The sequence below is a fragment of the Ooceraea biroi genome, chromosome 3 (genome assembly GCF_003672135.1).
Source record: "Ooceraea biroi isolate clonal line C1 chromosome 3, Obir_v5.4, whole genome shotgun sequence".
Classification (NCBI taxonomy): Eukaryota; Metazoa; Arthropoda; class Insecta; order Hymenoptera; family Formicidae; genus Ooceraea; species Ooceraea biroi.
Genome location: NC_039508.1, coordinates 17,537,471 through 17,564,105, shown reverse-complemented (window position 1 = coordinate 17,564,105; position 26,635 = coordinate 17,537,471). Strand labels below are relative to the sequence as shown.

At 39.8% G+C, this 26,635-nt stretch overlaps 5 protein-coding genes and 1 long non-coding RNA gene across 14 annotated transcripts in view; 4 read left to right on the top strand and 2 right to left on the bottom strand.

Annotated features, from left to right (window-relative positions):
• LOC105284393 (proto-oncogene tyrosine-protein kinase ROS) overlaps positions 1-7,245 on the bottom strand; it is a 33,907-nt gene extending 26,662 nt beyond the window's left edge. For all 3 annotated transcript variants that reach the window (XM_011347849.3, XM_011347850.3, XM_011347851.3), the window contains exon 1: positions 7,093-7,245. In XM_011347849.3, coding sequence (XP_011346151.2) covers positions 7,093-7,245 — 153 coding nt within the window. The remainder of the gene's footprint in view (positions 1-7,092) is intronic.
• A 3-nt stretch (positions 7,246-7,248) lies between these two features.
• Positions 7,249-12,114, top strand: LOC109611307. 4 transcript variants are annotated; one of them, XR_002193661.2, is made up of 3 exons: positions 7,249-8,764; positions 9,159-9,971; positions 10,357-12,114. It is a non-coding gene; the product is annotated as an uncharacterized LOC109611307 (long non-coding RNA). The 4 variants fall into 4 exon arrangements; XR_002193662.2 differs by lacking the exon at positions 7,249-8,764 and having other exon boundaries at positions 9,066-9,233; positions 9,306-9,971; XR_003406324.1 differs by lacking the exon at positions 7,249-8,764 and having other exon boundaries at positions 9,066-9,546.
• Positions 12,115-13,757: 1,643 nt separating this feature from the next.
• LOC105284396 (prefoldin subunit 3) lies at positions 13,758-15,733 on the top strand. Its single transcript, XM_011347854.3, has 3 exons — positions 13,758-13,902; positions 14,377-14,917; positions 15,365-15,733. Exons 1-2 carry the CDS (start codon positions 13,819-13,821, stop codon positions 14,863-14,865), a joined length of 573 nt encoding a protein of 190 aa, XP_011346156.1. The 5' UTR covers positions 13,758-13,818; the 3' UTR covers positions 14,866-14,917; positions 15,365-15,733.
• Positions 15,728-17,475, bottom strand: LOC105284394 (c-Myc-binding protein). 2 transcript variants are annotated; one of them, XM_011347853.3, is made up of 3 exons: positions 17,069-17,475; positions 16,458-16,579; positions 15,728-16,303 (listed from the first exon to the last, which is right to left on the bottom strand). In XM_011347853.3, exons 1-3 carry the CDS (start codon positions 17,069-17,071, stop codon positions 16,153-16,155), a joined length of 276 nt encoding a protein of 91 aa, XP_011346155.1. In that variant the 5' UTR covers positions 17,072-17,475; the 3' UTR covers positions 15,728-16,152. The 2 variants fall into 2 exon arrangements, with proteins under 2 accessions (XP_011346155.1, XP_011346154.1); XM_011347852.3 differs by lacking the exon at positions 17,069-17,475 and adding an exon at positions 16,779-16,910.
• A 238-nt stretch (positions 17,476-17,713) lies between these two features.
• Positions 17,714-20,319, top strand: LOC105284397 (transmembrane protein 267). Its single transcript, XM_011347855.2, has 2 exons — positions 17,714-18,163; positions 18,827-20,319. The coding sequence occupies exons 1-2, from the start codon at positions 17,876-17,878 to the stop codon at positions 19,154-19,156; spliced, it is 618 nt and encodes a 205-aa protein (XP_011346157.1). The 5' UTR covers positions 17,714-17,875; the 3' UTR covers positions 19,157-20,319.
• A 49-nt stretch (positions 20,320-20,368) lies between these two features.
• Positions 20,369-26,635, top strand: part of LOC105284399 — a 47,622-nt gene continuing 41,355 nt past the window's right edge. The window contains exons 1-2 of one of the 3 annotated variants that reach the window (XM_011347861.3): positions 20,369-21,601; positions 25,693-25,817. In XM_011347861.3, coding sequence (XP_011346163.1) covers positions 21,590-21,601; positions 25,693-25,817 — 137 coding nt within the window. In that variant the 5' untranslated portion in view covers positions 20,369-21,589. Of the gene's footprint in view, positions 21,602-24,148; positions 24,516-25,692; positions 25,818-26,635 lie in introns of those variants that run through there. The other 2 variants (XM_011347862.3, XM_011347860.3) reach the window with 2 other exon arrangements.

Genomic DNA, 26,635 nt, shown 5'->3' with positions numbered 1-26,635 from the left:
CGATAAAACGAAGAGATTCTGCTGAAAGGATATTGATATTTGACTTATGATCGATCTCTCATTTCAACTTGATCAACTATCTTTCTTTCTTTCTTTATCTTGAAATCCTTTATTCATGTTTTTATTATTGTTTTCTTGTTCATCGTTAAATGGACTCGATACTCGCATAATCGCATATCGCACTTAACGACTTTGTCGAAGTTTGCATGCGTTATTACGTTTTCGACGCTGACGAATCCTGGGAAATGCGATGGCAACCGTTCTCCACTGACGTCATACCAATTAAAACGCGTACATACGTTGACATATTTACAGCAGAATGTGATCGTTCGCATGCAGCTTCGAGCGGCAGTAAGGAATGGCAGCTGAAGCGGCTGTTTTTAATTTAACTCTTGGCCTTCGGATTAATTAATAAAATTGGGAAGATGTTCCATCGTGCAGCCAGTCGTGTCCTTTCGACTTAACTTACGATATGAAAGTCTCATTATTCGCGCAACTTTCCTCGATCTAAAAAAATCTCAATTTTTAACTCTCTTCATGTTTTTGTTTTAATTCATGATTCACTTAAAATTTTATGCAAAATATTAACTGCTTTGCCAAGGTAATTAATACATTGCAGCAGAATCAATGACAGATTTGCGATGCAATTTCGCTATTATTATCTAACGAATAACAATTAAAGAAACAATGTAATGTAAGATCAATTCGTTCTTTGTTGCCTGTCATAGGTGATGCGCATAGTTAAGGCGTTTCGGATTTGCGTCACGATTAAAGGCGAAATTCGCACGATCATCGATGCGCCGCGAGGTGAACCCCTACCGCGTCACGTTGTAGGTGAGAGGATGTGGCCAGCAGGAAGTTCATTGTGTATGGCTACACATATAATGTTGCATGCCGGACGATTCTGCATATTCGACGTAACGCCATTGCTCGTCGCGCGAGAGAATCCGAGATCTCGTTCGGTATTTCACGTAGGAATGCGTAGTGATTCCAGCGCTTTTTTTTAATATTAAAATTTCCCTATAGGTTTTTTACACACATTCACTGCCACGACAGTCAGTGGTGACCGACATGCAATGAGTGTGCCAAGAGATGTGAATAATATTATAACGCAATTATTCATAACTGCAACGACTGTTTAATAATAATAGAAAAGCGTAACGGACAAACTGCAAACAACTTAATCTGTCTATTTATAGGTATTATAAGAATGAAATTATATATTACGATGAATCTTAATAATCCAGTTGACACGGATAGAAAGTCAGCTAAATTTATACGCTTGCGATGAACGTGTTAATATAGATAGAGCTAAGCGTTTTCATTTCATATATAAAACATTAATACAACTCGGACATGTTTATCTCGCGAGCATTAGACGTCATTTAAATTATGCGATAATGTTACAGCACTTGGATAGGGAGTAAAGTACTGTCGAACACTTTATCATTAGCTACTGCATTTACATTGTTTTATGATTAACACTCAGTGCGTCATTGCTAATTAAGGAACGTTTTCGAGAAACGTAAAGTTTAATAGATACTGCTTGTTAACATATTAATAAAGATATAACTGTCGATGCGATATAATCGCAGCGAACATAGTGGATAAATATCGAAACGTTATTTCGATAGTGTTAACAGAAAATTCGAAACTCAATCGTTGCTTTAAATTGCGCTTGTAGTATAAAATTTTATAAATGTCTAATTACAATAATTTTTCTTCTTAAAGAATTTAAATATATAATTATATATAAATTAAATATATTATTATATATAAATATAATTGAATAAAGAATTTTAAAGACCTGTGTTTCAAGTTTGGCACAATTCTTTAAAATTCTTTATAGAGTAAAAATTATTATAATTAAATGTTTAAAAAAGAACCAAGAGATTATGAGAAATGAAAAACTTATCTCAATTCAAAGTCAAATCGGCAATTTATTATAATCTCTTAGTTTTACTAGTTGCAAGATTGTTCAATTAATTTTCTTTACGTTGAACAGTTCAATATACATTTTTCTTTTTATCCTTGTGCACGTTACCTCCGTTGGCGTGTCCCTGTTTGGACTCGTTACCTCTATTAATATTACAATGCATTTAAAAGCAACGCGTTAGACGTGAACGAGACTAACAACCAGGGCGTCGAAGAACTATAAATTATTTATTATGTTAAGACCTAACGTAGCGATTTGAGATTAAAGCGTCACGGCCGGCGTTTGAGAGATGGAGACGTCTAGAGAGAGGATTCCTCGTGGCCGTTATGCAAGCCTAAGGTCATCCTCTAAGCATCACTCTGAGATATGATAAGAACTGTACTACTAATGCTTATGTGTTTAGTAAATAACATAGACGCCTCTCTATCGTCTCTATCCATTTTTAATTGTCCGAAGATCGTTGCGAGAGAATTTCGTCAATGATTTATCAGTAATTTGTTCAAATCCAATAAAATAATTTAATTTAATACCGATACATATTAAGACTTGCCTCATGTTTTAATTGGAGAAGACAAATTCCCTATTTAAAAAATTTTTTCTAATAAATTATGTTCATGTGTGTACAAAATCAAATATTTTGCGCAATTAAGCAATAAGCGTGCAATATACTGTGTAATTAAAACGCTATATTTATGCATATTTATCACAGAGGTTAAATGTTCGATAACTCATAGATTACATAAAAAAATGTATTTTAAGACAATTTTAACAAAGCGCTCTGCGAGCGAATCTTTTCCGGTTCGCGCGAAACCTTTCACTTAACACTAATCTTTCAAACATTATACAGCAGGAATTTAATTTTCTAAAGAGAAGAGAGAAGGGATTATATGTAGGGATCACATTGAAATGTGATTGATCCATATATTTCCTCCTGTTGAGAAAGATAGCTGATCGAGGCCCTTATCGCGTTGTTCCGGAGGAGCGTTTTTTCCCGATCATTTAAGAATTGACAAGAGAGAAAAATGGGGGAAAATGTAGATTAGTGTGAACGAGGTTGTTACGCCCCGCAGATAAGGGATCGAATAAGTGATTTCTGGACCACGCTTCCCTTTATCTGGCGAGACGGCGGGATAATTGAAACACCAGCGTGCGTGTAACGAGGAAGGGTTGCGAGACGACAGAGAGTTCGATGACTTACAATATCGCGCAACTGTTATAAAATTAATTGGAGTAAAAATGGATTCTTCCGCCCGATCGCGTTCTGTATTCATCGCGAGAGAAATGCAGTTCCCGCCGTTTTCTCGAAGGGAGCTATGATTTTAGATGCTAGTGTCTAAATTTCTTCAAACATTTAAAGAGAGAGAGAGAGAACTGTTTTAAAAGTTATATAACGCGTCCATGAAAAATTATTTTACTTACATTTCTTTAAAATTATTTTTTATTCAATTAATTTTACTTTGATCGAGAGAGTAATATTTTTTATTTTAATAATAGTATGATATTTTAAATTTTCTTGTAATTATCGCCTGGTTTTATCAAAATTATTTAAACGTATTAAAAAACTTATCATCAATTCTGTGTGTTTTACGTGGTTAACGTTCTAAACGATACACGATTGGGAAGGTCGGTAAATTGCATAAAAGGATGAGCGTGATCTGATAGCAGAAGAAACGTTGGCGGCAACCTTTTCGAGGAGAGTTAAATTGATAATTGGTACCAATTCCGTTCTCGTCAATTGTCAAACGCACTGATTAAAACCTTTTTACGCCGAGACCTTTCGCACGCTGTTGCAGCGACTTTATATTCCAAAGCAACAAAGTGAAAGCAACGAAGTGTGCCACCTGTTATTCGAAAGTATTCTTCTCGACAGATGCGAACCCATGTATTGTCTATCAAACTAATCTCCTGTTTCGTCAAAGCTTTGTAAGCAACTTCCTACATTATTTAATAATAAAAAATACGGTAAATATTCACTTATGGTCAGCACCCACAAATGTCAATGACCTTGACATATGTTATAGAGGTCATCATTCTAAGTAACCTTCTGCAAGTTTTAGCCGTCGCTCGTTGTTTATTAAAAAGTTATTAACAAAAAAAGTTTAATGATTTCGCACAACTTTTCAGCTGTCCACGCGAAGCAAGAACATGATATTGACATATATTACAAAGGTCACTTTCTCGAATAACCCGCACTAGGTTTTAGTCGTCGATCGTTGTTTATTAAAAAGTTATTAACAAAAGAAGTTTCGAAAATGTAGTAGTTATTGTGAATATTCAAAGACATAAACGACGAATATGTATATGAACGAAGGAAGGAAAGTCATTTAAAGCAGTGAATCGTTAATATTTAGAATAGTTTGTTTTAATATAAGTACAAAGTATTCTCTGCTTTAACCTAACCTAATCTAACCTAACCTAACCTAACCTAACTTAAGTTTTTAAGTAAGGTCCTTTAGAGAAAATCTTTGAACTACGATAAATAAAAACTTGGAATGTCGAATAGATTACTACGTCATAGATAAACACGACTGTTCCTCATTTACAACTCTCCTATACCAACTATTCTCTGCTTTAATAAAAAAATATATTAATGATTCACTGCTTTAAATGATTTTTCTTTGTTCATACATGTACTATTTTACATACACATTAGTAGTTTATGCCCGATACCGTGTGTTCCGCCAATAATTGTAGTCAAAGGGTATGTCCTTGACAATATAAATTTAATGAAAATCCTTACCATGTACATGGTGTCCAATAATTACGTATAATTTGTAAGATTTATTTTGTTAATAACGTTTTAATAAACAGTGAGCGACGGCTAAAACTTGTTGCCTGTTACTCAGAAAGGTTACCTCTATAACATATGTCAAGGTCATTGACATTTGCGGGTGCTGACCATAAGTGAATATTTACCAAAAATACAATAATAAAATTAATAAATAAAATACACGTGCAAACATGTTCCACAGACAAGAACGCGCGGTCGACACTTTTGCAATATTACTTTTTCAAAGGAAATTAAAACGCCCGCCGGAAAGAGTGCAGTAGAACATAAAATCTTCCCGCTACTCGAGTCCACGCGCGTAGGAGCTATTGTGATACGCGATACGTGTGCGATCAGTATAATTCACGTGATTAGCAATAATCAAAGTTGACGAAGGCGGCGCCGCGAGAAGAAGCGACGATTTTCATCGTTCTCCGTAGGAAAGGGATTAGATGGCCCTGTATCCGTTACGTGCTCGTCTCTCATCCTCGACGCTATGCTTATGGGCCGCCATGATGCGCCGTCGTGTAGTTAAGTTAATTAATGAATGGTACAGTCGGGCTGGAGAGTGGACTTAAATTGATACGTCCTTCGCCGCTCGCGCGCGCGGTCATTTTCGTGCCGCCGTCGTTCAGCTTGCAGCTGGGGATGCTCAGGATGCACCAATCACGATTTTCGGTCTTTAACACTGTACCTTTGACACTGCTGTTTCATTGATTAGCTATCGATAAAGGTATCAATATAAAAGTCGCTTGTCTGGCAAAATATTACAATTTTCTCGTAAAAATAATTTGTAAAATAATTTTCTTGTAAAAATAATTTCTTGTAAAACAATTTTCTCGTAAAAATAATTTCTTGTAAAACAATTTTCTCGTAAATATACTTTCTTGTAAAACAATTTTCTTGTAAAAACTAATTTCTTTTGTAAAACAATTTTCTTATAAAAAAATTTTTAAATTTTCCACCTTTTGAGAGATTTGTATCGTTCGTTAGTTATTAATTATTACATAACAAGTTTGATCAGAAGCGTTGCCGCAAAGTATCTGTAATTGTAATGAAAGATGATGTATTGATGCTGATTGAATAGAAACGTCGGGATCCTATCAAGCGTAAAAGCGCCTGCTTTATTGCGCTTCCGATAAATTGGCAGCCCGAAGCGAAAAATTGCGTCACGGCCGCAAGGATGCGCATACGTGCGTTGCATCGCGAGGAATGCAAGTAGGTCGTTGTCGGTGCGATAGATCAACGTGCCGACATCAATTTCGAGGACCGCGAGGCGCGCAAATTGCGCTCTTCAAGTATTCCTCATTAATTAGCGCATCGCGTCCGCGACTCGCGCTCGCGTCGTGAAAGCTGATTAGATCGTCGCGTTGAAAGCATCGGGCGCAAACACGCAAGTATCTAAGTGCCGTTAGATACTTAGCGTGGAAGCATAAGACTGAAAGGCCGCGAGATAAAAAAGATCTTTCGCAGAGTTTTAGAAATCATTTAGTTTTTCCATGAATTACCGTCAGATCGGAGGGAGATTTGGATAAATTAGAGAGAGCTCCTTTACCCCGAAACGAGGTAAACGTTGAGAAATCCTTACGCAAACTGTTAAAAATCGACGCTTCATTTATGTCCACAAAAGTCGTCAATAAATACGAGAGGCGCATACAGTAATTAAAAATAAAATATAAAATATATAAAAAGAGTAAAACGCATAAAATGATAGTTATAAATAAAAGTAAGGTATGTCAAATTGATCTGTCGTCCCGAAATACAATTTAATCGGTCATATCTATGACGTGTTGTACATGTCAACGTTACGGTTTACCCGAATTAACGTATCGTGCTCCGAAAACCGTGTGGGCTTAGAATAGGGCGACGTGCGGTTAAAGGTAACTATAAATAACGTTGATAAGCGCAGTCGAGAACTTCGATAGAGACCAGAAATCCCGTAATCAATTCATAATTGCGCAACCGCGCGCGACTTATCGGCGCGGCTTACCCATTAGCGACGATTCCAGTATTTACACTATTTAAACAGGAATGCAAGTACAAAAACAAACTGTCACCTCGCCGCCGAAATCTGTTATCCGTCGATGGCCCTCATTTCGTAAAGGCGTCTCGTATCTGACGGAGATAGGTCCGATCTGCGCACATTGGAGCGTGCGAGTGTGCTATAATACGGTATCTCTTCTTCGGTTTAAGCGGGAAGAGAACGTGACGTGGCGAAGAAAGGAGACTTTATTGTGGGGGAAAAAATACGACATTTAAAAATAAAACATTTTTGCTTCATGAAAGCCTCTCGGTTGCGCACCACGTTCTCGTTACGCGGGTGACTCGTTTTTAATCGCGGGAGGAAGAGATCTTTTTTTTGCGTTACAGAGAAGAGCGTTCTTCCTACCTGCGTGAGGTCCAGGTTCGGGCACTTGGAGGCGCACTCCTCCTGGAGGCTGGCCGGGACGGCGCGATCCTCCAGATCCTCCGGCAGGAGCGCGGCAACCGCCCCCGCCAGCACCAACACCTTCAGCAAGGTGCATAATCCCGTTCCTAACATAATAAACCCCCGCCGCCTGGTGGATCTCTGCGCTCGATCGAAGCTGCCGCGTGGTCTTCCGGCCGGCGACTCAGCTATCGATGATCATCCCTCCGCTTGATCCTCTTTGTGATTCGGACGCGCTGCTCCAGCCGATCGATCGATGATCATCGCTCCCTCATGCCTCTCTCGACGGATTCTTCGGAGCCCGTCCCTCGTCGTTCCCGCCTCCGTCGTTGTTTGTGAAGTCGCGTGCCGAGCGATCGCGTCAACAAGTATGACGGAGTTGCCAGATTAGCCACTTCCGTCGAGTATCCGGAGGAGACTGGCGACGCGACGCAGGGCGTCCCGGGACAATCCCGAGAAATCTGCTCGTGTAATTATTACCCGCGAGTGAATTGTCGGTGTTCAGGACTAAATTGTTTAAACAACGACGTACACTCTCGGCTGCGAAATTGTCCGCGCGCGGCATGCACACGCGCGGATATCGCGATTTTTTCCGCGTTTTATCTTCGTGAAAACCGAAGCTTTCCGCGCGCTCGGTCCGTGAACCGCGAGCGTCTTTATCGCGCCGACGTCTTTATTGACTGCCAGGTTCTGCCTTCCGCAGAATCGGTCCGCGAATCGTTTATTTCTCACGCGATCGAATTGTAGAACCGCCGATAAGCCGAGTAATCGCGCTGTTTTTCCTCGACGGGAGCCGATGACGTTGCGACGTCACGCGGTTACATCCGGTTGCACCGTAGACAACACGACAACACGCGCGTGCAATCGCTCTTCCTAGTCTTTCTTCGGATTTCTTCAGAGTCCGAGAGGAGATCGGGCGATAAGAAGCGCAAGTTATAGCTCACTATAAGCTCGAGCTGCTCGCGAAGAGTCCACCGCGCGCGCAAAGTCCACCTACGTCAAACTGACCGTTTCGATACTGCGAAGTTCTGGCTCACAACTTCGATTCAATGCCTCGCAAGCTTGCGATTAATGCGACGACAGTCGCCCAATTCCTTCGTTCCTCGTCACTTTTATCGCGATTTAAGCACGAGCAGGTCCACTTCGATTTTCGCCAGATGCCGTGATTTCACTGGAATTTATTTAGTAATTGTCTACACACGCACTTCGGCGTCCACGTTTCCGCTCTTGACGTTTCGTGACGTTTGTGTCACGCGGCTCGGAACGCGAGCGGCGCGCAACGCGATCGCGCTGTTTGTGGCTGGCGAGCATAAGAGCAACTGACTCCGAACGGCCACTCCAGAGTCGACCATCCCCCACCACGTTATGGGGCACCCTTATCTGCTGCACTCGACCTGCGGCCAATTCCTCCTCCTCGGCGAAGGTACTCAGGGACAGACGGCCATGCCTTGTGTGGGTGCGAGTGCACAAGGGAGGAACGATCTCCGGAGGTCCGTTCGTGCGGTACCGGCTGCTGACTGACTGGTCAATTGGCAGATTGACCTGTTCTTACTATCCTCGTAAACTTTCATTCATCCACCCGCACGTGCCGCTAGCTAGCGGCCGATAGCCGTCCTTAAGTTTCTCAGGAAACGTAAGGAAGATCCTAGGCTATATATTTCGATATTAAGCTACCAAAACATATTTTAATGATTAGTAGAGCTTCTTTCGAGAAGTTTGAAAATTAATTTGTAAATTTAAAAGTATCTAGAAGGTCTCAAAATTGATTTTGCTAGCACAAATTTTTGGTAGCACTCTTTATTCAAGAGTGCGTTATTTAAGAATTATTTTCATTTTTGATGGTTTGAAGTCATAGTTTTAAAGAGAAAATTATTGATGGAAAATTATAATTCCAATTATATTCTTAAATTCCTAATAATTTTATGAAACGAGAATAAAAATATATAAAAATATAAAAAAGTATTTCTTTCTCAATTTATTTGCTATCAATCTGTTTTTACTAAATGATAAAGAATACAATTTTATAGCTGGATTATTACAATACAAAGTGAGTTGTCTTGGAGAAGAGCAACACATATTCATCATAATGTAAACGTTTTCAAGTAATATTTAATACCGCATATATACCTATCTCGCGTCACACTGGATCGAGTTAATCAACTTTCATTTTTCAGTCCACATTTTGGTATCGAAAACGATACAGAGTAAATTTGAACACGAACATCAAACGAAAGTTTCTCGCTTTGTGAACCCTCCGAAGAAAAGTGCATCCCTCTGTGTATACTTTATCTGTGTACTTTATCTGTGCCTATTTCGACATCTAGGATGTTAGTAATATCCCTTCGACCATCTCAAAAGCAATTTCAAGACGAGGCACAAGATCGTTCTCTTAAAAAAAAGTGACCGCTACAAACTGTAAGTTTAACATATTTATTTCAACACTTTTATTAAAAATAGGTTTCAGAAAAATTCTGCAGCTTTTATGTTATATTATTCTGTTGATTCATCTCGCATTGAGCGTGCGCTTGAAAGAGCAGGAATTACGATCGATTAACGTTGCGCCGGCTATAGGGTCGCTCTTCTGCGTTTCTGCGAAACTTTTTCAGCCCTTTAGCCGACTGTTATTCCTGCGAACGTGTTTGTTTGAGCCCGTGAGCTCATCAAAATGGTGATTCATTTCGACAGATTAAATCTGTGGACCGCGAGAGTGTCAGTTAGTATTCGTGACGCCATTGTTAGCTGCGCGGCGCTTCTTCTTTCATCGCGATGACCCGTTGAAAATTATTATACTTCTGTCAAGGAGATTGAATATCTAACACTCGTCTACTCGATCTTCTACGGTCAGTGCGAAAACACACACACACACACACACACACACACACACACACTTAAAATATTCCACGTTCCCTTGCGTAGAATGGTAAGAGCACGACTACGGTTTTTTAATTTGACGTTCCTCAACTCAATATTGGAACATCTCTGATACTGGATGTAACGTGAAATAATAATAATAAAATAATAATAATAATAATAATAATAATAATCATATAGAATAATTATTGAAATATTTTCCAGATAATATTAATTCTGATTTGCCTCTGTACGGACATTGTATCAGTCAGAGATTGGACACAATGATTTTTGGATTTAAAATAATAATAATAATAATAATAATACTAAAATAATAATTATTATAATTGGAATAATTATTGAAATATTTTCCAGATAATATTAATTCTGATATGCACCTGTACGGACATTGTATGGATCAGAGATTGGATACAATGATTTTTGGATCAGGATTTTGTGCGACAAACTGCCACAACGGGGGAAGGTATGCGACCATGCGAGCGTGAGCTAGTTGTGTAGAGCTCTTTGCTTAGATCTGTATTAACGTCTCGACGTTTTAACGTGTTAATGTCTCCATCGCTACTCGACTTCGCGACAGACGGGACATGTGCGAATTCTTCGTTGGGTACGTCACAGAAAGCACAGAAATATGTATTATTACTCACATTGGTACTAATAGAGCAATTTTTTAATGAACAGCTTTTTGCTATCGTAGCGATTCATAAATAGCTCAGGAAGACGGTTTTTCTTCAAAAATGACAGTACCTTCGTGTGACGGTTAATAACTTTTTTCTAATTAGTACTTAGCAATTATTTCCAATTAAAGACGCAAAATGTCTATCGCGTAGATCGCGTTGATTTGTGATCTCTTACTGGTGCAGTACATTCTATGAGTTAATTATTGTAGCTAATTGGCAGCACAAATTGGAGTCTCCAGGAGAATAAATTTATGTTATTTTTATTCTATAACAAATAGAATAATATTCCCTCACGGTGCATCACGTAGACGAAGACGAGAGGAGAGAGTTCCTCGGAAAAGAGCAGTTCTTCCGAGACAAATCTTTCTTTTCTTTCTTTTTTCACGTGACACGCGCGTAGGATCGACCCAACTAGAATGGATTAAGGATGTAGCGTTCGTTGCAGGCGCGTAGATCACGATGATGAGCCGTAACGAGTGCGTGTCGAGCGAACAGCAGGGCAACACGTACACGCATGGGGTACGGTGCGCCGCGTTGTGCAGGAGCCGCGATTCGAGTGCGCGCGCGAGCGGCTTGAGCGAGTTGGAGGTCGGAGGTGTATATTGGCCATTTCCGCAGGAAGCTCTAGGTAACCTGTAACCGCCATTGAGCTTCTCCGACTGAACGTGGCACGGATCTGTGCTATCGTTTCATAACATGCCTGCGCGTTCTGGATCCGCGCGTTGGCGCGTCGCGCCCCCGAAACGCTAATTCGCTGATCTCCGCTCCCAATCTCCGCCTCGATCCCGACCTTTTCATTCGCGTTTGCTGCGGCTCGCGCAAACGAACGGCGTTAATTCTTCCTGCTTGACGTTACGGAGGATTGTTAAGCTAAACGGCTAAATATGTGGAACTGGTGATGGACCGAGTTTCCGCCCTTTCGAAGCGTTCCAAAGCTCTTTTTTATGCTGAGATAGATAATCAATAATTAATTAAAATTTCAGAAGGCTTTATAAGAATCTTGTATCTCTATATAATTATTTGTTAACGCTCAAAACTCGTAATTATTGATTGTAGAACTTGATGTGAGTCGAGTTATATAACAAATTGTATAACAAAATTGTCTTATGATATAATATTTTATTTAATTAATGTTTAATTAATTTATTTTATTTAATGTCTTATAAATTGTTATGATATAATATTAGTTTATTATTAATATAGATTAATTTTTCTGATAAATTAATGTCCAAATATATTTCCATCATTTATATAGTGATGATCGCTTGCAGCTCAGTTTTGAGATTGCTCCGAGATTGTAATTTAATTTTTCGATACATGTATGATCGAGAGAATCCATCGTAATTATGTTTAATCCGAGAAAATAGTCTTAAAGAAAAGAAACTTTATAAAAGTATGTGTAAATTAAATAACAATAAAAAGTATTTATTATTAATAAGTTATCAATATTAATTTATCCACTATTTATTAATTTACTTGCGCCTGAAATCGGAATAACTTCTTAGGCGCATTTGGCACAAATGCAAACAAATGCTCATTGCTAATCACGGTAGAGCGGGCTCTGTCGCAGCTGACACCTAATTCGTGGGTGAGAGAGGCGGTTTGTTTTGCATGCAAGGTAATTGTGGAATGAAAGGAACGGCTTTCAGGCGCGAGTCGTCTAGACGAGTCACTAATCCGGATCCACTCCGCTTTACTCGATACACCAACAATTCGGGTCTATTAGGCCCAATAAAGTGTATCAAAGAGGAGGAATGCGCCCCGAGCCAATGATAAATGTGGTGTTCGTTGGGCGAGCGCACACGCACATGTGGGGTGCGGGTGAACACCTACTTTAGAGCTAACGTAACTATCAGGGCTGTTGTTACGACTGGTAACACGCGTTCGCATTTACAGTACTTTTTTAGAATCCCAAAAAAATCGTGAGCCATCTGATCTGATAAGTCTGACAAAATTATGATCGGTATAGTGTACGTCATCAAGAATGTTATAAATTTAATAATAGACACGTTTTGTTTGTCAGAATAAATAGAATAATTCTTAAAATAAATTATATTAATAAATTGCACATACGGCAAAATCAGCTTCCGGGATCCCGGCACATGATTTTTTATCTTTTGCCCAGCTCGTCCTCCACTTTATCGTCACCAACCTCCATCTTGAACCTTCTGTGCTATAGTGTGCTATAAGATTCACAAGTGCTCGTACGACCGAGCTGGTTTTTATAAAAGTTATTTGAAAAAGATAAATCCTTTTATAGATAATTTTTTATCTATAAAAAGATTTTTACTTTGGTTTTCTGCTCGTTTTAAAACTTCTTAGGGCTCAGTTACACAGGACGCGGTAAAGCTGTTTTCGAATCGAATTTTGTTTTCCATTATTTCCGGAAAAGCAAACATGCGATTGGCAATCGCGCCAACTCCCGCCGCGCGGAACCAACTTTCAAACTTTGTCGCATCTTGTGGCGTGTGTGACTGAGTCCTTACTTTGTCGTTTGAAAATATAATAGTATAATAGTAAAAAGATTGGGATTTTTATAATTGTAAAGTTATACTAATTTTAATTTTACATATCAATTTATGTTTATAACATACTATATTGAAAAATATCAGAAAAGTTTTGTTAAGGATTGTCAATCCTTCATCCACACGTGTTAATTGAAAGGCTTGCCAGCAGAGACCGCCAGGTATCGATTCCAAAAATCAGCTGATTTCTAATATACATAAATAAATCTAAAATCATTTATATATCCTTTTGTAATATTTTTATAATATTTTACCATTTTTAACTTTTATTAAAGTTTGTTTGAAAAATACATATTTCTAAAAATTAGGCAAATTTTTCACCATTTATTGCATCTGATTAAAAAAAGACTGGAGTCCGGTTGGCCCTCCAAATAATTCAAAACGCTTTCTTCCTTTTTTTTATTTGAAAGAAGGAAAAGGATAGAAAATATTTCGAGACATTTGAAACGCCAATTGGATCACACCAAGTTAGTACAAAATTTTAAATGCAGATGGAGTCACGTCATGCGGTTGAAGAGCAGTCCTAAGTTTTCGTCGAATCGTTTCATGAGAACCAGCTCGGCCGTACGAGCGCTTGTGAATCTCATAGCACACTATAGCACAGAAGATTCAAGATGGAGGTTGGTGACAATAAAGTGGAGGACGAACTGGGCAAGGATAAAAAATCATACGCCGGGATCCCGGAGGCTGATTTTGTCGTATGTGCAATTTGTTAATATATAATTTACAGATGCGCGGGGAAAATTGTTTGCACTCGCGGAATCAGGATCATTATTCCTAAACTTGTCCCAAGTCGACGTCGAGCGTTCTTCGTCATTATTTTAATTATTTCCTCCGCGTAACAAAGCATAGATCGCGGGACGAGTGAAAAAATATCAAGAGAAACGAATCTCCATTTAATTTATTCCATTTGCGTTGATTGAAATCATTCTTCACGTGCGCATCGATCGTTCGAAGTTCCGATCAATTGATCGAGCCTTATATGGTCGCGAAAAATGCATTCTTAGCGTTTCCCAGTGGCTCTGCTGAACTCGCTTCTCGATCAATTACTCTCTATATTTATCCTTACATTTATACGTATAATTTATATTTAAATATTATATAAATTATATTTTACATATTTATCGAAATAAATATTGATGCCGAGTCGCCCACTCGTTGTGCGTTTTCAGGACGATGTCGAGGCCTTCATGGCGAGCCCGGAGAACGAGTCCGTCGACAAGGTACTCAGGAGGTTCGACGAGAGCCTCGGCAAGTACAAGTTCATGGAGTACAATCTGACCAACAAGAGGAGGCACTTGAAGGCGCAGATACCGGACCTGGAGAGGTCCCTGGAGATGATCGAGAAGCTACAGGCTATCAAGAGCAACAGCAACACCATGGAAACACAGTTCCTGCTATCCGAGCAGGTCTACATGAAGGCGGTGATACCACCCACAGATAAAGTGTGCCTGTGGCTGGGCGCCAATGTGATGCTAGAGTATACTTTAGACGACGCGCAGGAGGTACTGACCAATAACATCGAGGCGGCCAAGAAGAACCTGGGCTACGTCGAGCATGATCTCGACTTCGTCCGGGATCAGTACACCACGATGGAGGTGAACATCGCGCGCATCTACAACTGGAACGTGAAGCGCAGACAGGCCGCGAAGTCCACATGAGATAATCAAACTCGGTCCGGCTCGCATGAAATTCTCGCCTAGAGCCCGCAAGGTAACCGAGGAGAAGGTCTTAAGGGGATGCTGGAGTTGCTAGTGAACTATTTTTTCACTATAGTGATGGTAATTGCAGTTTCGAAAATTCTCTTTATTGCTTGTGCAGAATAAAAAATCCTTTTCCACAAATGAAGTATAGATAGAAAGAAAGTCCGCTCTACAGGACTTTATATTCAAAATGGAAAAAAGTTAAAAAAGACAAATGTAAGTTTTTAACTTTTTTCCATTTTGAATATAAAGTCCTGTAGAGCGGACTTTCTTTCTAGCTATACTTCATTTGTGGAAAAGGATTTTTTATTCTGCACAAGCAATAAAGAGAATTTTCGAAACTGCAATTACCATCGCTATAGTGAAAAAATAGTTCACTAGCAACTCCAGCATCCCCTTAAGGGGATCATCCCGGAGTCGTCTGGATCTTCGTTCCTAATTCCGTTAAATTTTCCAGGGCGTCATCATCCATCACACATCATGAAGAATCCAACTTGCGACGTGTAGAACAGCCGACGTCGATATTCCTGAAGAACAAAAGACCCGGAAAATAATTTCTGCGAATCCTTCGTGAATCAATATTTATTACTATGTCACGCATCGTTGCAAGTGTATATGGATTTTTAAATACGTGTCTCGTGCACCGTCGATGTAACACTATATCATTTATGAACTTATAGATCGATCATATATGCATTTACGTATCGCGACGATCGATAAATAAAATTATCCTCTTCCGTTTTCATAATTTTGCCATAACAATAGGGATGTCAGAGATGTAAATGAATCAAGCGCACACTCAATAATACAAGTGTCGTAATAAACGTGAAAGACATATTATTTATTCGAACTCTGAGATCAATTTTGTACAAGCTGTGTACGCAGACTACACATGTACGCGTTAATATAAGTACGGGGAGGGCGTTCGCTTTATTATTACATGATGAAATTTGTCCTTAGGAAAGAAACTTACTTACGCGAGTGGAACTTAGGAACTAGACTTTCGTCCGCTTAAACAATTAAGAAGAAATGAAGTACGAGGGAAATGAAACGAGAATGTATACACGCAATGGAATGTTTGCACGATAGTTTTGGTAATTTGTCTTACATCCTAGCTTTCTTAGAGTGTCATTTATTATAGTAATAAGGCACATGTGGTCAGGCTGGCCCGGTGAGAGCCAGTGTCCAAGCGGGACTAGTATGAACTCTGGTCGAATGAATGCACGTCGTCCATCATCTCGGTGGTTAGTCCACCTTCACCTCCTCTGGCTCGTACTTGAGCAGCTTCGACTTCAGTTCGACGATCTTGGCTTTGGACTCCTCTAGCTCCTTCTTCAGATTGTCGACCTCTGATGGATCATCTTCGATGATGCTTCCAAGGTTCTTGCGTATGTAACTGTGGCACGATAAGGAAATCAAACGCGAGAAGCCTGAGAGAACGAGCGACCTATCGTTGCACAAATAATTGGGAATAATTGAGAATGTTATTCTGGTAGTTTGATCTAGTCGAGGGTGATGTTGGGGTTGGATTGATAATGAGACAAGGATACTCCAAGGCGTCAGCTGGCTTCTCGGTTTCCTCGTACAGTGATACGAGGATCCTCGTGAGGGCGTCCATCACGCCACACTTCTCTAGGTACCTGCGGAACTCCTCTCGCTTGCCTCCCACCGACTGCAAATATAAAGAAGGATTCTACATTATTGCAGAATTTAATGTAGCAATAAAAGGGTGAGAAGCACTGAATAGACATAAAAAAATATTAAAACAGCATAAAAGAAAATATATAAATATAATACAGTCAAAGTAATTGATAATTATTATTTGCTTAAACGTTTATATCCTCGGAAATCACGATTCTACCAGCCATCACCTGCCAATCAGCCATTTCCGGTACCAAGGAGCGATTAATCACGATTCTTCGAGGAAAACAATCTCATCTCGCATAAATTCTTTAGAAATCTTGCGATATTAATTCAACGCACATGCTAGCCGGTACGCAACAAGCATAAACGTAAATATGGAAGACGAAAGTCGCGAGAGGCGAAGACCGAAGCGTTGTAGAACCAACTGCGCGATAACCGCCGAGGCCGCCTCGAGTACGACGAACTTTTTCGAAAATACAGACTAGATGATTGATCGAATAATTAATCGGATGATTACCATTCTGAGGGCTTCTCGGTTGTTTTTGCACGCTCGAGCTTCTCTTCGAGGGAAATTCCTTCAGGAAATACAGTTCAGCCTCGACGAGCGAAAGCGTCAAGTCAAAATAGCGCCCGTCTCTTATCACGTCCTCGGAGCGGTCGCCGTCAAAACTTTCTAGATTTTCGACTCGTGAGCAATTATGGTGGACTCGGCAGCTACGGCGGAAAAGCTCGCGGCGACGATCTCGTCGTACGATGATCAGCTAGCGAATCGGCTGTTCAAGGCGAGACTCGAGGGGATGTTCATATCCCGGGGCTACGTTTATCACAGAATGATAAAAAGAGAATCGGCAGTCAACGGGATCCAAAATTTCGTCGGCAATTCGGAATCTCGGAATTTACGGTCGACGGTACGCCGCCCGGCGGCGTACGCGCGAAGCTGCCTTATCAGGACTGCCAATATTGAGAAATAAAATTTCCATGCCGTGTAAGTGCTGCTAAGCGTGCGTGTGTGTGTGTGTGTGGTGAGTGGATGCGTAGGCGTGTTCCGTGTGTGCGGTGCGACTATTTTCGATTTATCCGCAGCGCGAAATTCAATTCGGCCAAGACGATGCTCCGAGCGGCGATTCAAAGATCACGTGGTCGTCGTTTCGCGCGCCACACTTCAGTTGACTTGCGCGCCGCGGGGACAATCAAGATGGCGGACCGTCACCGGTGACGTTTTTGTTTGGAGATTCTCGCGTTCCGCGAATTCTTTCGCGCGAGCCACGATTTAACGATCGATCGCGATCGTCGGCGACGAGTTGCCGGAGAAAAAACGCGCGCGATGTGGTGCTGCGTGCGCGAGCTCTGGCTGCGCGCAATTCTGACGTGCGCGATTGGCGCTTGCTCGATCCTCGGCGACTTCGGGCTGCGATACGGCAAGAGCGAGCCGGAGCGCGCGGCGTTTGACAACGCGACGCACGCGACCGTGGGCGGCCTCACGTGGACGCTGATTGTCATCCTGTCGCGAAAGTACGTCGCGCGCAATCTGGACAGCATATTCTCCTGCTTCCTACTGGCGTCCTTCATCGATCTCGATCACTTTATCGCGGCGCGCAGCTGGCACATCCATGTAAGTAGCGTATATAAGATCGATTAGTTTGAAGGCTGGTTCAAAGACTGACCGGCGCTTGTGATAACGGACGGGGATAGGGAAACGACGGCACAATAAATCTTCGTGTGCAGCTGTTTTGTATTTATTTGAGTAATATGGCGCAGATGCGCCGACAATTTGTATTTCTGCGAATAATTTCGAGATATATCGAGATGTATCGAGTAGGCGACCTACTTCCTTCACCTTGACCTTGTCCTTCACATAAGTGGTCAAGGATATTTTAGCAACGGCTAAAATCTCTTGAATGTTTCTCGGGACAATGTCCTTGATAACTTACGTGAAGAGTGATAAGGAGATGATAGGAAAAGTGGGTCCTATTCGGTATATATTTATTTTACTTTTAATTATTATTAATAAAAATTATTAAGCGTTCTAAATTGTTGAACTTATTAAAATATCAATTTAATTAATATTAATTCAGTTAAATATTAAATATAATAATATAATATTAAATATGAATTATAACAAAAGAAGCAAGCATAAACTTATAAAATGTAAATTTTACTAGAAAACTTTGCAGAATAAATTAATAAAATCGTTCGACATGTATATTTACATTTTACCTCTGAAAATTTTTTTGTTTTCCATCATTAATTTTTATTTCATCTTATTTTTTTTCAGGACGCGACGCATCTGCAGAAACGGCCGTTTCTGCACTGCACCACAATTCCCATCATGCTGTGGGCACTTTTTATATCGCTGTCCAACGCTTTCCACTCTCCGGTACTGGAGCAGACTTCCTGGGTGATACTGGCCGCCTTCCTGAGCCATCACATACGAGACGGTACCAGGAGAGGTTTGTGGTTCTGTCCCTTCGGCTCTACTCGTCCCATTCCCTACTATCTATACGTGAGTCTTTGTATGTCTCTTCCTTACGCGTTACACTGGCTCATGAGTTTACACACTTTCGTGCAAAAGAGCGACGGCCCTGTCGCTCTCATCGACGTGTGAGACGATGCGCGTCAAACAGTTTTTACAGTTTTTCTAAATGTGTTACAACATAGGAATACTGACAATTCAAAGTGTAAAAATTTTTCGAATTTTCCAAGTACAACTGACGAGTGAAATTAAGAGAATAATTAAGACAATTAAGCTCTCTAGGAGAAATTGACATTATAAAATTGATATGATTTATTTATTAGAATACATGAAACATTAGTTGATACATGAAATGTGCGAGAGATGTGAAAAATAATTTGTACGATAATTCGAATATTTATAATTAAATAATAATTTCTAGACAATTAAATAATTGCCTTGAAATTCGATAACTTCAGGGTAAAACAGTTATCATACTTAACATTGAATATTTTTTATTCAAATCTTTTATTCAAATAGGAATAAGTGTTTATAATATACATACATTGTATCTATATCTAATTTAAGATAATTTAAGTAATTTAAGTATTGTTCCTATCTACTATCTTGTACAATCGCAGAGCTTAGATGCGATTGTGACGTTCAGTGTGATGTAATGTACATGACAGCAACGATGTTACGATGTCGATGTTCGCTTGCGTGAGCGAAAGGGAAAGTCTTGAATAAAATTTTTGTCCGTTGCGGGATGGTAACGTCAACGTATACAAGCGTATAATATTTATACATAGGCCATTGTGCAGTTGTGCGGTGGTTTATGGGCGAGTCCCACGTCCATTCGTTTCCTATGCCTGCATATTCACAAGTCGATACGCCGTTTCTTCTTTCATGAGGGAGAGGGGAACACTGGCGCACAACAGCGCGTTCCTATACTTATAAGTATATTCCCGGCGTTCCCGGGAATTCGATTTTGTAATCAATAATATATCTTCGTCTGCTACACGAGTGTTTAAGCGCAAACAATGAGTCGTAAAACTGCTTAAAGCATAGCGTTGAATTAAAGTAACACGAGCAAGGTAAACCTTATACGTACTTTCGTTTCCGTTTCTTCAAGTGTGATGTACATTGTTATCGAGAGATTGCGTCGACATGCCTTACCTTAAAATGGAAATTCCTGTTCTTTCCCATAATGAGTGATTCCCCATAATTGCACTCCACTTCTCAACAGTACGTGATAGATTAAGAAAAACACAATTGTGTCAATGGTAAAATATTAGAAATAAAAATATTAGGAAATATTACAAACATTTAATTGATTGCAAATTTCAATTTTAATGGATTAAACCTCAGAAATATAAATCTTCTTCTTCAGATTTAGCATTATTTTGAATTAAAATTTTGAAAAATTATTAATATTACTCAAGAAAATGTCTAGTGACATTATTGGTATGATTGTGAGATTCGATACTGGCTGATTAGGAATTTCAATAAAGCTCATTGGGTTTAAGAATTTCCCACTGTGACTTGTAACGCTTCTTCGCTACCAGTGCTATCAATGCTATCAGTATTATCAAACGGTATTGATGCTCGCGATATTTCAGTTTTCTGCGAGTAGCTTATTGAACTTGGACGCCTCTTCTGATTCACAGGAGTAGCTCGCGACATTCTGTTATCGCGAATGAGTGTCGTTATCGATATCTGTTAGGAAATGAGTAAAAGCAATGATAAATTACGCATTCATTCCTAGGCATTCCTGCCCACGTGAGAGACGTGTGTCTCTCTCTTGCGAGAGGTGAGAGCGCGGAGGAGGGCCCCGCCGCGGATGGGCCCCCATGAGACACTCAGAGAGAGGGGGAGGGGGAGGGAGAGAGGAAGAGAGGGATGGAGAAAGAAAAAAAGAGAGACACAGGTCGCTGTACACGTGTGTACACACATCCGTGGTCGCGGTTGCTCTGGAGGGGTTTATCAGCATTCAGCATTGCTTAGCTGGCACCGCGTTACCACCGCTTTGCCTCACCTCGCTCCCGACGATATCGCTTAGTGCTCATTTAACTGACCGGCCGTCCCGCACCTGTTGAACGAACGGTGCCGGATCATCGATACTGCCACTGATAACGTAGGACCGGCGGGCCGGAAGTCGGGAGAGACCGAATTGTCTGGCGGTTCTCCACGTGTTCCTCTCTCTTCCATCTCCCTTCTCTTTCTCCCTATCTGCCTCTCGAGCTATTCTTCCCTCATCGCAATCCTACTTGTCATTTTCTACCGTCCATATCCTATTCGTCGTCATCATCGTCATCGTAGATCAACGACTATCGTGCAAGAGGGATTCCTTAGCGAATTGGAGGGAAATCCTTTGTCGCGGCCGATCGCGGTCGCGGATTCACGATAAGCGTCTATTTTAGCATCTCAGGTGTTCTACGATGTCATCGTTGCTGCGGCAGATACGGCAGAACAATCGCGATAACGCGCTGATATCGGTATCTTGAGCAAGCGCGACGCATCTCAGGTGGACGACATTGCGCGCGAGGTATGACAAGACGACCGTACACGGATTCGGCTGGTTGATTCATGCCCACGATGGTAAGTACAGTCGCCACAGTTTTTCTCTCACTTTCCTGGTGTTTACATATCAGTCGGTGATTCCGGTGCCGATCGCACGGTCCCTAACCGCAAATCGTTCTCGCGAACGTGCGCGCAACGAAATAACACGCAAGAAATGGCTAATATAGGACAGATCTTGTGGAAGATATATTTTCAAACAAGAAACAGCTAAAATTGTATACACAAGAGCTCAACGAAAAATTCACTTTTTAAATCTCCCACTTAAGACAGTTTTAAAAATCCAAAACTAGGACAGATCTTGTGCGAGATTACCTACTTTTCACTCCAAAAATACCTAAAATTACATAAAATAACCTCAAAATAACCACACAGAAACACACAACCACAACACAACCATACAAAATTACAAAAACTTTCAAAATCTGTTTTTAAATTTTCAACAAAACAGCAATACATTTTTGGCGCACTAGACATTAAGAGATCATTTTCACATCAAAGTCACAAAGTCAAGTAAGCAGGACCTTTACAATTTTTAAAATCTCTCAATTAAGACACTTTAAAAAAAATCAATTTCCCAATTTTCATTTCTGGACCAGATTAAATTGGGAGATGATATTTCAGTTACAAATTAAGTTTTTGAAGGCTACATAAAAATCATTTACTTTACAGCAAAACAAATCTACAAAGATAATACTTTTAGATTCAAAAATCGTAAAAAAGGAATTCCACGATTTTTATCGGAACCGATTACCAAATGCTTACTTTACCTCGATACACTATCCATACAAATCCTGTTACGTTTACTGGAAATTTGTTTCCCTTTTGTGAAAATAATTGTTGACATACCGATGGGTCGTAACACTTGATTCAAAATATTAATAAAAGGAAATTAATGTATCCTATACAAGGAAGTCAAATGTGCTTTAGTAAAAGACAAATAAACATTAACATCGCAATTTTGAAATATAGTCATTAGCGATAAACATTTAAAATTATAAAAGTTTGTAATAGAAAATTCTAATAGAACTAAACTCTTTCAAGCAAGAGCTTTAAAGCTTTCATTTCTGCTTCGAATTCTTTCTGAGAATCACGAGTCTTTGCAAAGCCAAAATCCACAAAAAAGAAGTTTTCTTCATCTGTAAGAATATTATTTTCCATGAAGTCGCCGTGACATCTACCTCGTGCGTGGATTTGCTCTAGGCAGTTGATAATTTTACACTTCTGTGCTTAACTTAATTCTTCAATTTTGACAGGCTGGCCAATTAATTGAGTAGCTATCACTATATCATACGCTTCAGTGGGTTTTGTTGAGTCTGGGCCGAAGGCATCGCTTATAAGTAACTTGCACCTATCTCTCTTCAGAAACCAACTTTGACGATAAGTGCTCAGTACTCCATATGTTAGTCCTGAATCACGCATAATAGAAGAAAGCTTGATTAACAGTAGATTTTATGCCTGAATGTGTAACATAATCTTCCAAAAGGTTTTTTGATTCAAAAGTGCCTGCTTTGGTTTTAACAATCAAAAACAATTTTGCGCCAACAAGTATTCCTCCGTCAGAACTTTCGTATTTTCCGAAGACAAAATCAGGTTTGCAACTACTCGTGAACATGTCAAGAAATCCTTCACCTTCTGGTAAAATTTGCTCGTCTTCGAGAATTGTGTATTCCAAAATGTTTAATATGTTGCCATGCACATGTCTTTACCAATGCCTCGTTGCTTATATTTGCAGGCCATTCAAAAGAAAATTTGCACTTGAAGTGAGAAAAAATTGGTGCTTTTTACTTGACCAGTTTTTATTGTGCTTTTCTAACTCCTCTTCAATTTCCTCTATAAAGTTCTCCCATTTCTCCATTTCCAAATGTTTGTAACCGTTCGAATTCAAAGGAGCATTCATATGCATTGGTAATTTTTCTTGAAGCAACTCTCTTAAAGAAATGTAAGCTTCTGTCATCTTAAGTCATTAACCTGCAAAATAAACAGCATGGAAGTTATACATAGGAAATCATGAAAGTCGTTGTGATTTTCATTTTCTCTCAGGATTGTGTCTAATTTTTCCATCTTTATTATTTACTGATCTCTTTACATTCATCTTTTAATTTTCTGCTTTTAATTTGGCTTTAAGGGAAATAAATTTCCAATAAACGTAACAGGATTTGTATGGATAGTGTATCTAGATAAAGCAAGCATTTGGTAATCGTTTTCGATAAAAATCGGAGAATTCCTTATTTACGATTTTTGAATCTAATGGTATTATCTTTGTAGATTTGTTTGCTGTAAAGTAAATGATTTTTATGTAGCCTTTAGAAACTTAATTTTTAACTAAAATATCATCCAATTTAATCTGGTCCAGAAATGAAAATTGGGAAATTGATTTTTTTTAAAGTGTCTTAATTGAGAGATGTAAAGTTCCTACTTACTTGACTTTGTGATTTTGATGTGAAAATGATCTCCTAATGCCTGGTGCGCCAAAAGTGTAATGCTGTTTTTTGAAAATTTAAAAAACAGATTTTGAAGGTTTTTGTGATTTTGTATGGTTTTGTTGTGGTTTGTTTCTTATTTTGAGGTCTTTTTACTTGATTTTAGGTGTTTTTGGAGTGAAAAATAATCTCCCACAAGATCTGTCCTAGTTTAAAAATTTTTAAAACAAGATCTGTCCTAGAAGTGGCACTTTAGCCACTTCTCACGCGTGACAGGTTGCTCTTTTTCTTGCCGGCGAAATTCCTGCTCGCACAGTTTCGCCTCGCCTTCGACGTAGGGACGTCCGGAATTGCCGCGCGTTCCGCGTAGATAATGTAATGTAAGCAATTCCGTTTATTCAGTCGACTTATTCAGTTTATTCGGCGTTATCGTTAAATAGTCGTGTTGTTAGTGTGGCTTCATGGCAAAGCTGACATGGTACCTGTTTAACATGGCCATACCTCTACCTGTGGTAAGTTTCCGGCGATCGTAAACTTTATCTTGTCGACAATAAAAATTCGATTGAGCCTGTGCTTGATGCGTTGCGCTTCGCGGTTAATCGCGAGTTTTTATCGCGGTGCTCGACAGATTTGGCAATTGTCGGCAAGGAACAACTTCCAGGCAGCTAAAATAAAATTATCGCACTATTTTGCGGTTTTATATGTGATATACGCACGTTGCATTATATATATATATGTATATGTATGTATGTATATGTATGTATGTATAATAACTCTATTGTCTGTCACGATTTTAGCACAATCGGGACGCATACGGTTTGATTTGTTATCTCGAACGGGGCTGTCAATAATTCCATATCAGTGAGCAAATATCACTTTAATGGCTGATAACTGTGCGAGTTTGTTTCGCGAGGAATCACAAGGATGCGTATCTGCTCATTTCCTTGAGTTGCGTCAAACAAACACACGCAGAATCCCGGGAAAAATGTTGATGAAAGCTCGCATCACGAATATGTACGTCGCGGTTGTCATCTCTCAGACTGGTCCCTCTATTGAACAGAACAAAGATATTCACCGATCCGGTAGATTCCGCGTGGTAATTGATCACGTCCGTTCGCAGACCTCGTTATTAGAGATGCAGCTATGCGCACGCGAGGTCGGAAAAACAGCCGATGAAATGCAGTGCACGCGTTCGCGGAGTTAGATATTCGCGAGATAAATTCTCTACTTATGTTACAGAGATACGAAGCGATTCAACGAAGGTGTTTTAATTTACGCGTTCCCGGCTCGGCAATCGCAGATAGCGCCGATAGCAGCGAGCGATTAAACGCGCTTTATGAAATCTCTCGTGGATACGGATATCAGTCACGCATGACGCGAATTCTTTTCACAATATTGCACCTCAAAGTTACGCACGCTCTGCACTATTAATAATATTGATTGCTTAATACCCCCTCCCCCCCCCCCTCGCGCTGTCGTTACGATTAATCGTCGAAGTTTGTCGAAATCGCGGCACGGCAAACTCGATGCGTTGTGCAAACTCGATCGCGATAACAGATAGTTGATTAAGTAGGCCATAAATGAGATTCGCCTCTTTATTAAGTGGATAATCGGTATCGGAGTGTCTTTCACCCGATGGCGATGGTTCCCTCTTGGAGGTAAGGTCATTCGAAAAACTCTTCTTTCTAGGTGACTCTCGAGGAATTGACGCTATATTTTTACATTGCATGCGGCGTTGCCGCCGGCCTGCTTGTCGTGCTTCTCATTTTGGTGATCGCGCTATTCGTGAGAGTGAACCGATTAGCCGCGGACGGGTGAGTATTGCTCCTCATCGTCGCTCGAATTAGGAACTCCGATAATGCCGATTACGCAATGAAACCTGTTTCAAAAAAATGCTCCTGCAAACATATTAATGATACTCGATTGATCTATCATTGAGCGAACTTTTTGTGAAATTATTATGAGCAATGCTTTGCAGCGGTGAAAGTGCGTTCGCTGGACGAGACGTAATGTGTACCCCGGCGCGCTCGCGTAACGAGTTTCAAAATTTCCGTACAACTAAATCATACTGTTAGCTAAACATATACATTACTATCCAATCAAACTGAGAACGCGCTCGGTGACGTATAATATTTCACTGGACTGCCGTGTGCAATATGTCGGAAGGTTGTTTTAGCGTTGTGGAACGTTTTCGCAAAACGAGCATCTTCCGATTTGGTTGTCAAATATTTTTTTTATTTTTTGGTTGTCAAATTGTTTTTGCGTTTATCTTGCGATGCAGTCTAATAAACGTACAGATAATTAAAAGCTTTACTTGTTGTTTTAACTATTTGTACTTTTGTAAAGGAGAATGTCAAAATTGTGTAGTAAAAATTATTTTAATTAAATATGCCTATAATAATAATAATAATTGTATTGTAAAATGGCATTTTACGTGCGCGTGCCGACAATCTACTATTTGGTGATTACTTGATTGCTCCATTGAGCAGTGCACCTGCACGGCGAAAGGAGGACGAAAAAGTGCGTGACGCATGTACTCGCGGATTAATAGGTTTTTGCATTTCCACCGCAAGAAGGAAAATATACATGTTCGTTTGTGATTCACTTTAGCCGACGACGAATCATTGATAGT

Bases quoted from the DNA above. Each gene is read 5' to 3' on its own strand.
- LOC105284396 (XM_011347854.3), top strand. From the start codon at position 13,819: ATGGAGGTTGGTGACAATAAAGTGGAGGACGAACTGGGCAAGGATAAA. The intron at 13,903-14,376 runs GTATGTGCAATT...GTGCGTTTTCAG, and splicing joins TCCCGGAGGCTGATTTTGTC to GACGATGTCGAGGCCTTCAT.
- LOC105284394 (XM_011347852.3), bottom strand. The intron at 16,304-16,457 runs GTATCCTTGTCT...ATCGTGCCACAG, and splicing joins AAGCCAGCTGACGCCTTGGA to TTACATACGCAAGAACCTTG.
- LOC105284397 (XM_011347855.2), top strand. From the start codon at position 17,876: ATGTGGTGCTGCGTGCGCGAGCTCTGGCTGCGCGCAATTCTGACGTGC. The intron at 18,164-18,826 runs GTAAGTAGCGTA...ATTTTTTTTCAG, and splicing joins CGCGCAGCTGGCACATCCAT to GACGCGACGCATCTGCAGAA.